Source organism: Tenrec ecaudatus, chromosome 6 (genome assembly GCF_050624435.1).
Source record: "Tenrec ecaudatus isolate mTenEca1 chromosome 6, mTenEca1.hap1, whole genome shotgun sequence".
NCBI classification, from domain to species: domain Eukaryota; kingdom Metazoa; phylum Chordata; class Mammalia; order Afrosoricida; family Tenrecidae; genus Tenrec; species Tenrec ecaudatus.
In genome coordinates this window covers 22,841,973-22,858,597 of record NC_134535.1, presented here as the reverse complement: position 1 = coordinate 22,858,597, position 16,625 = coordinate 22,841,973, and the positions used below count along the sequence as shown (strand labels likewise).

At 42.1% G+C, this 16,625-nt stretch overlaps 1 protein-coding gene across 1 annotated transcript; it reads right to left on the bottom strand.

Annotated features, from left to right (window-relative positions):
- Nucleotides 1–3,838: 3,838 nt before the first annotated feature.
- Nucleotides 3,839–15,577, bottom strand: C6H12orf42 (chromosome 6 C12orf42 homolog). The gene is made up of 3 exons (XM_075553204.1): nucleotides 15,499–15,577; nucleotides 12,857–13,234; nucleotides 3,839–4,278 (listed from the first exon to the last, which is right to left on the bottom strand). Exons 1-3 carry the CDS (start codon nucleotides 15,575–15,577, stop codon nucleotides 3,839–3,841), a joined length of 897 nt encoding a protein of 298 aa, XP_075409319.1.
- Nucleotides 15,578–16,625: the final 1,048 nt, after the last annotated feature.

The following is a 16,625-nucleotide window of genomic DNA, read 5'->3' as shown; positions in this document are numbered from 1 at the left end:
GCTCTACTCTGTTTTGTGGGGTTGCTAAGAGTCAATAACAGTAAAGTGGCTTTTTTTGTTTGCTTGTTTCAGTTTAAAGCTACTCATTCTGAAAGAAACTCCCAGGTGGATTCACACTTTTAAAAAATATCTGGGATAGTCTCCAAAAGCCGTATATACATATTATGCCTAAGCAAACAGGCAACTTGTCTAAGTTAACACTTTTCAAAGAATTCAAAAGGATAAGAATTAGGCCTACCTTACCTCTACCTTCAATGAACCCAATGCCACCCTCCTCTTTCTCTCCTGTGTGTATCAACCTATTAGTTTATGTATACATATCAATATTTCACTTTATAGAATAAATTTCCATGCTGTTTCCCTTGCTCTGAAAATGGATTGCTTTAAAAACTACTGACACATTTTAAGGACCCTGTTAGCAAGGTTCTGAAACTAACTACAGTCACAGATCTAAAACTTTTCCTTAGAGAAGTCCTGAATAAGGTATCAAAATGTAAAAGATATTCAGATATCACAGAAGTTCATCTGCCTCTCATTTTACATATCTTGGATTTGTGGTCTACCCTATGCCATTGCTTCAAATCATCCCCTTTGCAAAATCATGTTCAAATCCTGCCATGGGAAGCCTTCTATGATTGTGCCAACCTAAAGTGACAGCTCTTCTCTGAGCTTCCACTGCCCTTCATAGTTAAGTAACTGGACTATTCAGGACCACGGTCTTTCCTCCGCAACTTTCTGGGTTTGAGTGGGTTCAAACCCTTAACCTTTAGGTGGTCAGCTGTGTGCTTAACCACTCTGCCCTGGAGTGTCTAATGAATTAAGTAATGGTATGACATGCTTGGAACATGCATTACGCACTATTCTTGAAGGTCCAAGACAACATCCCACAGTCAAATACATGTCTCGCAGTACTAAGTAAGATAAACATAAACGAAGGTCATAAATCTCTTCATCTCAGCTTGAGTCACATCTGACACCAAAGGAATACCTATAGTATTTTCCCTTACTTGGCCTTTTGGGATCTCAGATCACAACTAAAGGATTATAACCCAGAACATGATTGTGCCGTAACTCAAAGTCTCACCAATTCCATTAGACTTAATCAAATGAACTCTTCAGGGTGTGTCCCCAGCAGAGGCAACGGGGCATATCAAATCTAAAGCACTCAATGCCTTGAGTAGATTCCAACTCATGGCAACCCGAAAAGTCAGAGTGTTAGTGCCTCATCTCTGTACTGCAGAGCTACTGGTGAGTCTGAGGCCGGTGGTTTGAAGCTCAATCCACAGCCCACTGTGCCCCAGGGCTCTCATCTAGTATAAAACAATCGTCTTTAGTCAATCTCAAGACAATCTTCAGAACTGACTCAATGGTAGTGAGTGAGCGTTTGGTTTGGTCTTATGGTTCTAATGATTTATCTGTGAATATTATGAGATGTATACTTTAAAATATTTACTAGATAGTGTCTTAAATATGTCATTTCTTCCATGTAGCTATTTTTTAATTCACCAATATATATTTTCCAATACAACATCCAAAGCACATTTCTTCCATGGAGTGGCATATTATATTCTTTAGAAGACACTTATAGTATCTGATAACATATCATAAGTCAAATCACATGCCAAGAAGAAAAAACAAACTGTAATTCAGAACCTATGTAACGATTATTTTATACCACAGAATGTCACTGTGTTCCTCCATGCCAGTACTATACATGAATACACAATACTTATTTCCTAAAGTAACACATGCCCAATGACTGTAATTTGGTGCTGTTTTCAGAATTGGTGACATTGGAAAATATCTGTGTGCATCCACATGAGTACTTTTGCATCTGAGTTCTGGTACACAGTAGGCCGTGAATTCCTCGGCCCACAAGGGCCACGGGCAGAGTCAGCTGCCCCTCCTCTGTCACTGTCCAAACGTGGTCTGGACTAGATCAGCTAGTTTCCCAACTCAGAGATTGCACCTTGAAAAGAAATCCTTACTTGGAATCCCACCAGTCTCCACAGATCCTAGTTCACTTTGAATGGAATTTTGAGTTTATTTCTCAGTAATTTTGAGTTTATTTCGCTTTGAATGGAATTTTGAGTTTAATTCTCAGTTATGTCTCAGGATACCTGTTATTGTAAATATATAAATATTACATATAATATATATATAAATCCATAGTAACCCTATACGAGAGAGTAGAACTGTTTACTGGGGTTTCCCAGGCTATACATCTTTACAGGAACAGACAATCTCATCTCTCCCATGGAAGAGCTGGTTCAAACAACTACCCTTGAAGCTAGCAGCCCAATGCGCAATCCACTATACCCCTAGGGCTTGCTCCTTCTTGTTCTCTCTCAAGTTTGTCCATGTTACTTCTTCTCCAACCAAAGGCATGAAGTTGTCATGAGAACCCAGATGAGCAATGACCATTAGCCATAAGAACTACCATTCAACCACAGTCTCTTATAACAAAGCCATAAAATAAGTATAATCAACACGTCATTCACTTCCACCCAGAGAGTTGATTCTGCCTGACAGCTACCCTATCAGTGAGGATTTTGACTGCCTTAACCAGTGGCCTTCTGCAACCCCTGGGGGCAGTTCTTCCCTGTCCATTCAAATGGCCACTAAGAGGTGGATTGACTTGATGGCAGTGAAGTTGGTTTTTTCTTTGGATAGCCGCAGCAACACCACCTTACAGAATTTCTGAGACTGTCCTTCCTTACAGAAGCAGACGAATTCAAACTGTCAGTCTCTGTTAGCAGGCCACGTGTCACCGAGGATCCTCAAATACACGTGTAGGATAAGATTATATTAATCTTGAACCAGGAACATTCAGCAATATGATCATTTAAAGTACGCTGCTCAGAGAATGCTGGGATTCAAAGAAACCAGGCGTGAAAGAACTATGCAGACTGGTAATCGTTAAACGGTTATTGGATATCATATTTCCTTTCTGTTGGGTGAGACCCTTGGCACCTCCATGAGTTAGACTCTGCAGTGGGGAACAGGGGAGGCTTTTGAATGCAACCCTGCAGACGACGCATGGCCACGCTGATCTGTGCTTTTCTCTGCAGGTATGTTTCAGTGACCTAAAAGGGCCAAAGCAAGACCCATCAAACCATCTGATGAGGCTGGCCTCTTCATCGCATCACCTTGAAAAGCTGCCATGTAAACTCTTGGAGCCAAAACATCCCCGAGATGACCAGGTTAATCAGAAGTTCCCCCCACTGTCCTAGCATTTCCTATCCTGAATTGGAAAATTCATTATCTCTTTGATAGGAAGCTCAGTTCTAAGTGTTGTAGGGCTCAGGCTGGGATCAAGGCTCAGGTTTCTGACATGAAAACCTTAACATAGCCTGAAGAATTCCTGTAAGCACCGAGGAGTCCTCTGATTTCATGTGAACGATTATATTACCAACATTCAATTATATTTCCAAACCTCGGCCTGGAAATTCTAAAGGCCCTTAGAAAACATCCTTAAACCAAAGCCCCAGTTGGCAAGTGAAGCCGTTTACCTGCAAAAGCCAAACAAAGAGGCGTCCTTCCACCCCCAGGCGGCACCGTGCGTAGTGGCACGCGATGCACCCCATCCCTATTGTCAGACCCAGATTCTTTCTAACACGGGACACACCTCGAACAAAAATACCATGAGAAATGCTTCCAAAGGAACACTTTTGGCTGTGATAGAGACTTTTGACATTATTTATTAGGTTCAAAACTGCCCCACAAAAGCCTGACAATGGTCCTGTGGAAACCCGTGCATCTGAGGCCCTGCCTGTTGTTCCGGGCAGGCATTGATTGGAGGATGGGGGGCCCTCACAGAACAATCCCCTCGCAGCGGTCAATGCAAGGGAGCATTCACCCTGGGCCAAGGAGGGGCCTGTGAACAAGCCTTATGGTAACGCCCGGGTGGGCGGGCGGGGGGAGCGGAGGAAACCTTTATTAACCTCTCCGAGGAGACGTGTGTGCCAGCGGGGACCAGCTGAGGAATGGACGCGCCTGTCACGCCGCCGTGGAGGGGGGTGTCCGCCCTGGGTCCCCTTTTCCCTGGGAGACAGGGATGCTTGGGGAGCATCTCTGGTGTCGTGGTAACTGCGCCTCTGTGGCTCTGGGTACCGGCCTGGCTGGGGAGCCCTTTGGCCAGAGCGCCTCCTCCAGCGGCCGTCCTCTGCTCTGGCTGCAGTTCCCAGGAGCTCCCGGAGGCCCTGGGCTTCCAGAGGGCCAGGGCTTCCAGGTCCCCTCTGCGGAGGCTGGAGGCTGTGAAGGGCCTTCGTGTGCGCACTGGAAGAAAGAAGCAGGGAGGCGCTGATGAACAGGGCCCCATCGGTACGCCCGGGAACTTAAAGCTCTATGGCTGGGGAGTCCTGGTGACCCAGGGTTGGGCTCTGAGCCCCCAAGGTCAGCTGTTTGAAACCCACCAGCCTCTCTCAGGGAGCGAGATGAGGCTTTCTACTCCTATAAAGATCTGCAGTCCTGGGCTTGGAAACCTACAGGGGCAGCCCTACCGTGTTCTCTGAGATGGGATCAACCCGATGGCAATGAGTTTGTTTGGTTGGTTTGGTTTGGTTGAGTCCCTGAGGACTAGACGTCAAAGAGCACATTTGTGATGTTCTGAAAGACTGAAAGACGAGGGAGGCCTCCTCTCATGGTCCTCACCAAGCCATCTCTTCTCACTTTTCTACCAGAAAAAACAGAAATGCTAGAGCCATTCATGTCCTGAGAGCTGAAAATCCCTCATCCCCTGAACGTATTTTACTAAGCCCGCGCAAGATTCAAGAGAAATCAAAGTAACTAACATGGGCCGCTAGATTGGAGAACATTTATGGGTTAATAACTTATAAGGGGGCTTCTGATTATGTAAAAGCAAACAGATCTGCCGCCCTTGTAGAGCAAAGATAGTTTACAAATGCAAGAAGAAATTGCTTCATGGATTATTTGGAAACCAGGTGGAAATTGAAACAAGGAATTAACCTACTGTTTGGTCTACAAAACACACACATAGCAATAATAATATGTTTGATTAATTTTTCTTTGAGAAACCAACACATGCATTAAAAACTGTTTTATTGTGAATTGGCTGAAGGTTTTCCAAGCAGATCAGTTTTCCCCTCAATAATGCATGCACATTTGTTCAACCTCATTTTTTATAATCCCCTTCACACAGCATGGTTTACCCCACTTCCTGCCTCTGTTTTTGGTTTCCAGTCCTGCTTTTTTAACCCCTCTGGACTTTGTTCTTAGATAAATGCTACCCTTTGGATCTCAAATGGTTGATGGTTCTAAACAGTACACCCCTTCCTCATGGTACTTCTCTCTTTGTCTATTGCTTCACTGAAAATTGAGCCATGGGTTGAGTTCAATTCCAAGCCTGTCCATGGACTAAGGATAAGGACTAAGCACTAAGGACCAAGGAACATAATTTGGGGGAGTTCCATGAGTCTCTAGCCTGATATTTAAATTTTTTAATGATTTTGAGTTTTGTTCTGCATTTTTCTCCCACGCCACTCAAGACCTTCTTAAATGCGAGTCTTTTCAGAACAAAATCAACTCGGGTTTTAATGCAACGTGAGAGATGACGTCATCTTGTTGTTGTTTAATAGCAACACAGCCTGAGACTATAAAACGAAGGGTGGAGCAAAGCCAAGCATTTGAATAGGAATCAGAAGTTGGAGGTTTAATCACATACAGTGGGACCTTGGAAACTAGGTCTGGCAATCCACTTCGGAGAGGCCACAACCTTGGAAACACCGTGGACCTGTTCTGGTCTGTACACACGGAGTCTGCATAGACCAGCTGGCAACTGACAAACACAATGACGTGTATGAGGGAGCTTTAAAAAGTCCTTGGAAAATGGAATTAAAAACATGGAATTTTCCATAAACTTCTTCGATCCCTTCATAAACGAAGCCCTGGAGAATGCAAAGGGGAAGCACCTGTGGCTCGTCAAAAGGTCAATGGTTGGAGCCCACCAGTGGGTCCATAGGCAACCACTTCTGGTCATCTGCTCCCACAAAGCCTTCAGCCGACTCCGTGCTGTGAGTCAGAATTCTCTTGGTGACACACAGCAATGTTTTCAACTGAAAAAACTCTGTTCGCTGACTTACCCCTTAAGGTCTAATGTCTTAGCAATTCACACAGCTTAAAAGGCATTCTCTCAGGGGGTTTGAATAACGTATTTAGATATTTAGAAAATGGAAATAACCCACGGGAACACTCACAAATTCAAAAATTATGTGACAATCCAGATCCATAGTACATTCCTCACAGAACCTATCTTTAAGTAATTTCATTAAGTTCAACTCACACTGTTCTATACCAGCTCTCTAAGGGGTACCTCAAACTACACACCGCACACTCCCAAGTCCATCAGTGCAAGATTGCTAGTGAATCTGCTTTCTCTAGTGTCAGAATCCTTTCCTGAAGATTCAGATAGAATGCCATAGCAGTAGCTCCAGGTAAATAAGAGCGTTTCGAGAGGCAATGTTCTTTTTAGTGGAAATGAGATGCTTGTTAGCCACTTGTTGGTTCAGATCCTCAGCCTTGGCAGATAACCTAGCTACTATTATTAATATTTGTGAGTAAATGAAGATTCTTCCAGAGAAAGTGGATCTGAAATTTGGAACAGCAAAATTTGCTTTAAATGCACCTAGGCCTGCCTTGAACCAAATAATGGTTTATAATTCAGTACTACACACGGATCGGGGGTCAGGTTATCAGATTCAAAACGTGGTACCCCACCTGGCCCAAGCCTCTTTGTACGGGAATAAAAAATATGGGGATTGTATTACCTACTGCGTAGGGTTGTTAATGGGATTAAGTTTGCTCCTTAACTCATTTATCCATTGTTACTATTTATTGAGTGCTTCCTTGTTTCCAAAGCTCGCTCTTTCCAGTGCACTTTTCCTAAGCTATTCTTACTTCTGACCATGCCTTCTATTACTGATGTGATTTTAAGACACCTCATCACCATTTAGGTTTTTCTGTGATATGAATTCAACCCAACTTGTCTCGCAGTTGGATGTACTATGATAGCTTGCATGTTGTTGTAATGCTGGAAGATATGCCAACAAATTTTCAAATATCAGTAGGGTCATCAATTGTAAATAGTTTTACAGAGATCTTACAGACGAGCACAAAGGTATAGACAGTCCACTTCTGAGGGATTAACCGCTGAAAACTAATGAACAGAAGCAGAACTTTGTCTGATATCGTGCCCAGAGAGGAGTCCCTCAGGTGAAAAGGTTCTAATAATCCGAGTGGGAAAGACCTACCTTTCAAAGTAAAATTTATCTTAATGATGTGTGCATGGAGCAAAGCTTTGGGGACCTTCATTTGCTGATGGGACATGACTCAAAATAAGGGAAGCATCTGAAAATATCCACTGATGGCGTGCAGAAACTAACAAGTATGAATCTAGGAAAATTGGGAGTCATGGAAAAAATTACATAGAACGCATAACGATCAGTACCCTGGCATTCATGAGAAGACCTGGATTAGGACTGGCCATTTTGGATCAGACAGCTGTAGCTACAATACTTGGAGTGATCAATTCAAGAAGAGTGGCATTATATTCAAGATTATCTTGAAACAATGCTATATGTGATCAGATAATATCGATGTGCCTACAAGAAAGACCATTTAATAAAACTATTGTTCTAACATGTACATGAATCACTACAGCCATGGAGTTTAATAAATTCTACAAACTTTTCAATAGGAAGTATACCCAACATACAACCAAGAAGCATCACTACTTACTGGCAATTGAAATGCAAAAGTTGGAAACAAAATTGAACATTGGATTGGAAAATATGGGTGTTAGAAACAAAGGACAATATGAGACATATGGGCTTTGTAGACAAAGAAAAGCTATGGGTGATAGAAATGAATTTGGGAATCAAATAGAATTTTACATGACAAACTACTTCATTGCAAATTTTCAAACAACATAAGCTCACCAGCTGGGAATACACAGGGATCAGACTGACATCTGTTTAAAGAGAGGTGGAAAAGCCCAAACTAATCATCCTAAGAAGTCAAGGGGGCAGTTGTGGAACACACCATTAATGCCTCATATCAAGTTCAAGTTGAAACTGAAGAAAATTAAAACAAGTCCAACAAACAAACAGACAGAATAAAACCAATCTCACTGCCACTGAGTGTGTCTATGGCCGCTCATAGCACCCTTATAGAACAGGGTAGAACTTCCCGTGTGCATTTCCAAGATTAGAACTCCCTATGGGAGTAGAAAGCCTCATCGTTCTCCCTCCAGGCGGCTGGTGATTTCAAATGGCTGACCTTCCAGATTACATCCCAATGTGTAACAACTACATCACCAGGGATCCCTAAAACAAGTCTAGGAGAAGTAAATAATGACCTGTGTATTGTGGCAGTTATTTAATCTCCTGACAACTTGAGGAAAGGGGTGGAATCTAGTCTGTCAATCGGCATAGCCAATGAGACCTCTGTGTGGGCATGGACATCTCCTGAGGATTCTGGGAACTCCTGTCTTCCTCCCTGGAGGCAGGTTACATACTCTCCCAGCAGGACATTCCTGTTAACAGGCCACATGGAGCTATGCTGAAGGAACCAGAGCCCTGGAGCTGGAGAAGCTACTTGGCGACCCATGACCGCACTGAGCTGCTTCCACTGCCACTGGATCCACATGATTTCCACCCACTGGCCTGTGATCTTCCTGCATTCAGTGACACTGCATGTGTTGCCTGAGTCTGAAAAGGAATTTATAGACTATTATCAGACATATGGGCTAATATTGAAATTATGGATTTGAGCTGAACTGGGCTGGGATTTTTTCTTAATATACAATTATTCTTTATATAAAGGTATTTCTTACAGATGTATGAGTGTATATGAATTTGTTTCCATAGTCAGTCCTGACTTACACAAGTTTATCCCAGTTGAATTTAGAGAACATCTAAGGCACAGATTTGACACACTGAACTCTAATGACTAAAGAGCAGATACGTTGTGGAATGACATCAAACAACATCCATCATAAGCGAAGAAACCAGAAGGCCACTACGAAACCACAAGAGAGAAAGAAAATAGCACAGTGGCTGTCATGAGAGCTTGATTTTGAACACAGAGTTGCTAAAGCCAATGGAGCAAACAATGTAGTCAAAGAACTCAACCTAAAACTTCCAAAGGCAGTCCAAGAACGTAACGAAACATACACAATGATATTTGAAAAGACTTAGAGTTAGAAAACTGAAAGAGAACATGCTTAAGATAAAGAACTGAAGAAAAATGTAAGCTTCACTTGGAAACTTACAAGGATTTTTTGAGCAAAATATTAAATGCCAGAGGAAGTATCTAAAGGCAGTGGAAGGACTCCACAGAATCACCGTATCAAAAATAATTGGTCAATATTCAACCATATGTCCAAGAACTAGGAGACAGAAGACATTTACAGAGGTATAAATATGGGCATACACATATGCACATAATAAATATGTTAACATAATGATAGGAATATAGGTCTTGGAACATATATTTAAACATGAACTATCAAGGTAGCAGGCAGGCATTGGGTCTCTACTCAAGTACTCCTTCGATGCAAGAATACTTTGTTCTGATAACCCGGCATTCTGTGATGCTCACTTTCATGACACAATTGCTGAAGTCAAAATGGGTGCATAAGCAAATGTGGTGAAGAAAGCTGATGGTGCCCAGCTATTACAAGATATAGCATCTGGGGTCTTAAAGGCTTGAGATTAAACAAGCAACCATCTAGTAGGGAAGCAACAAAGCCCACATGGAAGAAGTAAAGCAGCCTGTTTGATCACAAGGTGTCAAGGGGCTCAGGTATCAGGCATTGGAAGACCTAAAACAAGCACATATATTGATGCAAATGATGCAGGTCGGAGTGGAGACCCAAAGCCCATCTGTAGACAATTGGACATTCCCTCACAGAAGGGTCACAAGGGAAGAATGAACAAGCCAGGGTGTAGTATAACACTAAAGAAATGCATAACATTCCTCTAGTTCTTTAGTGCCCCCCACCAATATCGTGACCCCTGTTCTACCTTACAAATCCAGCTAGAATAGAGCATGTACACTGGTACAGATAAAAGCTCTCAGCACATGGAATCTAGGATAGATAAACCCCTCAGGAACAGTAATGGGAGTAGCGATACTATAAGCATAGGTGGGAGGTGGGAGGTGGGGGCGAAGGGGAAGAAATGGGGAACTGACCACAAAAATCCACATATAACACCCCCCAGGGGGACAAGCAATAGAAACATGGGAAAAAGGAGACAGCGGATGGTGTGAGATATTAAAATCATAATCATTTATCAGGGGCCCACAAGGGTAAGAGGATGGGGGAGAGAGAAAAAAGAGAAGCTGATACCAAGGGTTCAAGCAGAAAGAAATGTTTTGAAAATGATGATGGAAACATATGTACACATTTGTTTGATAACAATTGATGTATGGATTGATATAAGAGTTGTAAGAGCCCCCAATAAAATGATTTATTAATTAAAAAGAAAAACCCTGAGGTATGCAGATGGCACAACCTTGTTTGCTGAAAGTGAAGATGACTTGAAGTATTTACTGACGAAGATCAAAGACCTCAGCTGTCAGTGTAGATCACAACTCAATGTAAAAAAACCCGAACCCCCACAACTTACCCAGCAGCAGCATCATAATAAGCACAGGGGAAAAAACCTGAATTTGCCAAGAATTTCATTTTTCTTGAATCCATAATCAATATTCATGGAAGGTGTAGCTAAGAATGAAAAGGACACACATATTTCACTGGGCAAATCAGCTGCCCAAGGATTTTTTTAAGTTTCAAAGAGCAGAGATGCCACTTTAGGACGAATGTACACCTAAGCCAAGCGATGGCATTTTCTATCATCTCATAGGCAAGGCAGAGCTGGATGACGAAAAAGGAAGACTGGAGAAGAACTGAGTGATGGTGTTGGAGAAGAATAGTAAAGGCTGTTACAGATAAGAGCCCCAACACAAGGAATCCAGGATAGATAAAGCCCTCAGGGCCAACAAGGAGAACAGAGATACCAGGAGGATTAGGGGAGGGTGTGGGAAGAAAAGGGGAAATGGATCACAAGGATCAACATATAACCCCTTCCCAGGGGCACACACAGCAGAAAAGTGGGTGAGGGGCGATGGAGGATGATATAAGATATGAAAATAATAATCTATAACCTATCAAGGGTTTATGAGGGAGAGCAGATGGGGGAGGGTGGGGGCAGAAATGGGGAGCTGATATCAGGGTCTCAAGTGGGAAGAGAATGCTTTGAAAATGATGATGGCAGCATATGTGCAAATGTGCTTGACACACTGGATGAATGTATAGATTGTGATAAGAGATGTAAGAGCTCCCAATAAGATTATAATGATAATAAAACAAACAAAAAAGAATAGTAAAGGGACTACTGACTTCCAAAAGAAGAAACAAATATGTCCTGGGGAGTTTATAACCAGAATGCTCCTTTGAAGGGAGGAGCATGTTATCAAAAGAAACCTTCAGGACCAGGGGTGTGAGGGTCGATACTGGGAGAATAGAGGGTGAGTGGGTTGGAAATGGGGAACCGATTATAAGGATCCACATGTGGCCTCCTCCCTGGGAGATGGACGGCAGAGAAGGGGGGTGGGAGGGAGACTCCGGATAGGGCAAGATATGACAAAACAACAATCTATAAATTATCAAGGGCTCATGAGAGAGGGGGAAGCGGGGAGGGAGGGGAAAAAAAAGAGGACCAGATGCAAAGGGCTTAAGTGGAGAGCAAATGCTTTGAAAATGATTAGGGCAAAGAATGTACGGATGTGCTTCATACAATTGATGTATGTATATGTATGAATTGTGATAAGAGTTGTATGAGCCCCTAATAAAATGTTAAAAAAAAGAAAAGAAAGCAGAACATAATAAAAACAAGAATAAAATTTAAAAAACAAGAATTAAAAATGCATCAAAAGGGGGAAAAAAGAATAACAGAAAGATGCCAAGTTGTCTCCTACCCTGAAATTAATTTTAAAAAAGAAAGAAAGAAAGAAACCAGTCCTTGGAAAATGACCTCATGCTTGATAAAGTAGTCGGCCAATGAAAAGGGGGAAGGCCCTCAAAGAGATGATTGGCAGAATGGCTGCAAAAATGGGCTCGAAGCTAACAGTCACTGTGAGGATGGTGCAGGGCTGGGCAGTTTTGTAGAACATATGTAGCTATGAGTCTGGCTAGACTTGAAAACTCCTAATAGCACCATGAGACCAAGGTTTCGGGTTTATAAATCAAGCATAATGATACTATTTGCCTTTGAGTATACTTAAGAGTTCATCAAGTGATGTGAAATGCTCCGTCCAGTGTCTAACACAGCATGAGTACTCAATAAAAGGGGATGGAAATTTTATATCTATTTCACAGCCAATCAAGCCGATAGATGTGGTTTCTGAGGGTGTAAATCTTGTAGGAGCAGTGAGCCATAGCTTCCTGCTGCAGAGCGGCTGGTGGGTTTTAACAGCAGATTTTGCAGTTAGTAGCCCAGTGTTTACCGAACAACTCTACTGGGGCTACATACATATTGTAGTAACAATATATCATTCTACATTATAACATTTATAATAGGAGTTCATTATTGCCTTCTATGATACCTGAATCATTAAGCTTTGTTATCAGCTCACACCTGTTCTCTACTTGCATCCAAAGCTAGGCAACAGTTGGCTGTCAGTAAGGACTGTCTGTTCTAGTTGTCTTTGTACCTTCTAGAGTAAGACCCACCATTCAATCGGGAATTTTGCTGTTACTATCACCGTTATAAAAAAAAAAAGTGCCAGATTTCAATGTAAAAGTAGGAGCTGGGAACCACGAGGTGATACCTACCACGAAGAAGAGGGTCTTTCTCTGAGTTGCTGGAGGACTGCTCCAGAAGTCGGGGACGTGTATTCATATGCCTGCCTGCTGCCTCCAGGTAAACAAGATCGACTGAGTGGGGTCGAGTGGGCCTTTTTGCCATTTGACTTTCCACAAATGGGCTGCTCCAGGCCTGCTTGGGAGCTCTTTCGACTCTCTCCTTCATTTTCGCCCTGATGTCTGAGATCAGCGGGTCCTCGCTGGTTTCACTGACCAGAGTGGAACTGGTTTCCACAGCGTTCTCCTCTCCGGCAGACGTGACTATAGGTGAAGAGTTGGGGAACGAGTACCGACGAGTAGAAAGTAGAGTACTACGGGCCAGTGGATTCTGAGTCCTCTCTGGAGATACTGTGAAAAGTAAACATGTCAGTTTGAAAGACTGCACTTTCCTGGTAACGACTCGATTAATGGCTGGGGAGGTGCGATCAGTCTGTGAAGCTTGACTGTGTCATGACTCCACCCTGCGCACACAGTGACAGAGACAGGAGGAGGGCTCTGGGTACCGGGATAGAAGCCGAAAGCAGAGGAAGGAGTGAAAGGGGAGAGAAAAACGGAAGGTGCAGCAGTGGAAAGCAAGCTATGTTGCAGGCACTGTGCGCGGACTAGACCCTTCATTTCTCTAGTCCTTATTAGCTCCTTTTGAGAGATCAGAAAGCGAGTCTGAAGTTTAGGTCAAGTAATTTGTTCCAATGTCGCAGCAATATTAGATCTCAGTTGTACCTTGAATCCAAAACTATCGAGCTTATTAAGCTGAAGTGGGTTCCTTGATAAAATCCACTGACGTGGACAGACAGCTCAGTGTCAACGTGGACCATTCATATCTACAATGTGACCTCTGCAGTGGGAACTAAAAAGTCAGGATCCCCAACAGTCAGACACCAGTGAGGAGAGTAGGTGCCACGGGGCTCTTCCTGTCCCCCTGATGGTGGGCTGGTCTGGGGGGAGGAGGGGAAGAGGACAGTTTCAGGAGCTGGGTAAGAAACAAAATCTGTCTCTTAGTCATTATCAATGGGTTGGATATAGGTATGTGGGAGGAAACAAATGGATAAAGGAAAAGTTATCTTCTGGATAACAAAATAAGATAGATTTTATAGGTGTGCATATGTGTGTGTGAGAGAAAAAAGAGAGAGAGAGAACATTTAGAACTTGAAATTATTAAGATCTTTGGGGGTTTTAAAGGATACTATGAAGGGATGAAGCAATATAAGATTTAGCTGTCTTTATCTTATCAACTTCACATCTTTTTTCCATTCAATGGCAATAAAAATTGAATTAAAGTTCATTCTAATATAAGCACTATGATTAGTTATGTGAATGCAAGATCCGGCATTTGAGGATTGAAGTTTGAATCATGATTCTTAAAATGACTAGCTGTATCACTCGGGAGAAGTTCCTTAGGCTTTCCTGGTCTCGGTATTTCATTAATGAACTATGGGTAATAGTACCTACTTCACTGGAACATTTAGAGAAATAAATTAGATAATGCATTAAGAGTACTTAAGAGTACTATTGGCCACGCAGTGTCAATGTTAGGTGTCACTGCATTGGTTCTGATCCACAGTGACTGTGGACGGGACACTGCCTCATCTGCACCACCCTTAAACCTGTCTCTCTGTTTGAGCCCATCATTACAGCCACGGTCTCCATCCATCTTGCTGGGAGTCTTCCTCCCTTCCACTGCCCCTTCACTCTACCAAGCATGGTGTCCTTCTCCAGGGACTGGTCTCCTGACTCACTGTCATTGAGTACATGTGGACCTCTAGTGATCCTATATGGCAGGGCAGAGCTTCCCCTGTGGATTTCTGAGACGGTAATCCTTTATAGGAGTAGAAAGCCCCATCTTTCTCCCATGGAGCAGCTGGTGGCTTCAAACTGCTATCTGTGGTTAGTAGCCCAACCTGTAATTACCACCCCATTGGGGCTCTTTGGTCTCCTGACAACATGTCCGAAATACATCACACAAAGTTTCTCCATTCTTACCTATAAGGAGAGTCTGACTGTACTTCTTCCAAGACCGATTTATTGGTTCTTTTGGCAGTCCATGTTTCTTTCATTATTCTTTGCCATCACCGTAATTCAAATGCATTGATACTCCTTCGACATTCCTACCCAACTTTCAAATGCATATGAAGCTACTGAAAACGCCATGTCTTGAGTCAAGCACACCTTCGTCCTCAAAGTAACAGCTCTGCTTTTCACGACTGTAAACAAGCTTACCCAATGTGGTGAGTCATTTGATCTCTTGATTGCTGTTTCCATGGGCATTGAAGGTAGATCCTAGCAAGATGAAATCCTGGACAACTTCAATCTGTGAGGATTTGGGGTTTCTTTACATTGAGTTTAGCTCTATACTGAAGACTGCAATTCTTGCTTTTCATGAACAAGTGCTTCAAGTCCTCTTCATTTTCAGCAAGCCAGGTGTGTCATCTGCATATCAAAGGTTATTAATAAGCCTCCTCTAAACCTGATACCACATTTTTATTTCTAAAATCCAGATTCTCCAGTTACTTGCTCAGCATACAGATGGAATAAGTATGATGAGAAGATACAACTCTGATGCACAGGTTTCCTGATTTTAAACCATGCACTATTCCCTTGTTCTGCTCACATACCTGCTTTTTGATGCATCCACAAGTCCTGCATGAGCACAATGACGTGTTCTGGAATTCCCTTTCTCTCAGGAATACCCATAGTTTGCCATGATCCACAAGTAACCATGTTTTCTGGTATTCTCTGCATTCAGCCAAGATCTATCTGCTCTACCTTGTTCCATATCTTCTTCTGAGTCCAGCTTGAACTAATGGCAGGTCCCTGTCAATGTACCACTGCAAGTGCATGTGGTGTTAACAATATTGCTCCATAATTTGAGCACTTTGCTGGGTCATCGTTCTTTGGAGGGGCACAAATATGGATCTTTCAAGTCACTTGGCCAAGTAACTGCCTTCCAAATATCCTGGCATAGATGAGTAAGTGCTTCCAGTGCTTGATCAACTGTTGAATCACTTTAATTGGTACTCTATCAATACCTTGGTTTTGCCTACTGCTTGCAGTGCAGCTTGACCTTCTTCCTTCAGTGGCATTGGTTCTTGTCCATATGCTACTTCTTGAAATGGAAGAAATGATGAATTGAAAGAACTGAGCAGAAATTTTCAAAGAGCAGCTCAAGAAGACAAAGTAAAATATTATAATGAAATGTGGAGAGACCTAGAGTTAGAGAACCAAAAAGTGAGAATATTTTCATCATATCTTAAACTGAAAAATAACAGAAGCGAAAATTCAAGCCTCCTCAAGTTACAATATTGAAAGAGTCTATGGGCAAAATAGTGAATGATGCAGGAAGCTATAAAGAAGATGGGAAGAATGCACAGGGTCATTGTACTAAATAGAACTAGTCAACATTCAACTTTTTAAGTAGCAGCATATCAATCACAAAGGAAACAGTAAATACTGATTACTAATGTTACTGAATAGTAAAATAAAATTTGCATGGGAAAACATTGGATAAAGCTAAAAAGATATGTGGGATTATACATTTTATTTAATAAATATTTTACTTAATAAATAAAAAGAGTAAGAGTTGGAAGAAAATAAGCTAAATTAACAATTATTTCTCATTGGTATCATTGAAACTTGGGATAACTTGCTATAATGTTCAAGCTTTTTACACTGAATATATATTGCTTGTATAATATAGGAAACACTCTTCATTAGATAATGAAATTATCTAATGTGTAAAATT

Coding starts and splice junctions, on each gene's coding strand:
- C6H12orf42 (XM_075553204.1), bottom strand. CDS start 15,577: ATGGGTATTCCTGAGAGAAAGGGAATTCCAGAACACGTCATTGTGCTC. Junction 13,235..15,498: donor GTGGATGCATCAAAAAGCAG/GTATGTGAGCAG, acceptor TACTTTTCACAG/TATCTCCAGAGAGGACTCAG. Junction 4,279..12,856: donor GAAAGACCCTCTTCTTCGTG/GTAGGTATCACC, acceptor TCTTTCTTCCAG/TGCGCACACGAAGGCCCTTC.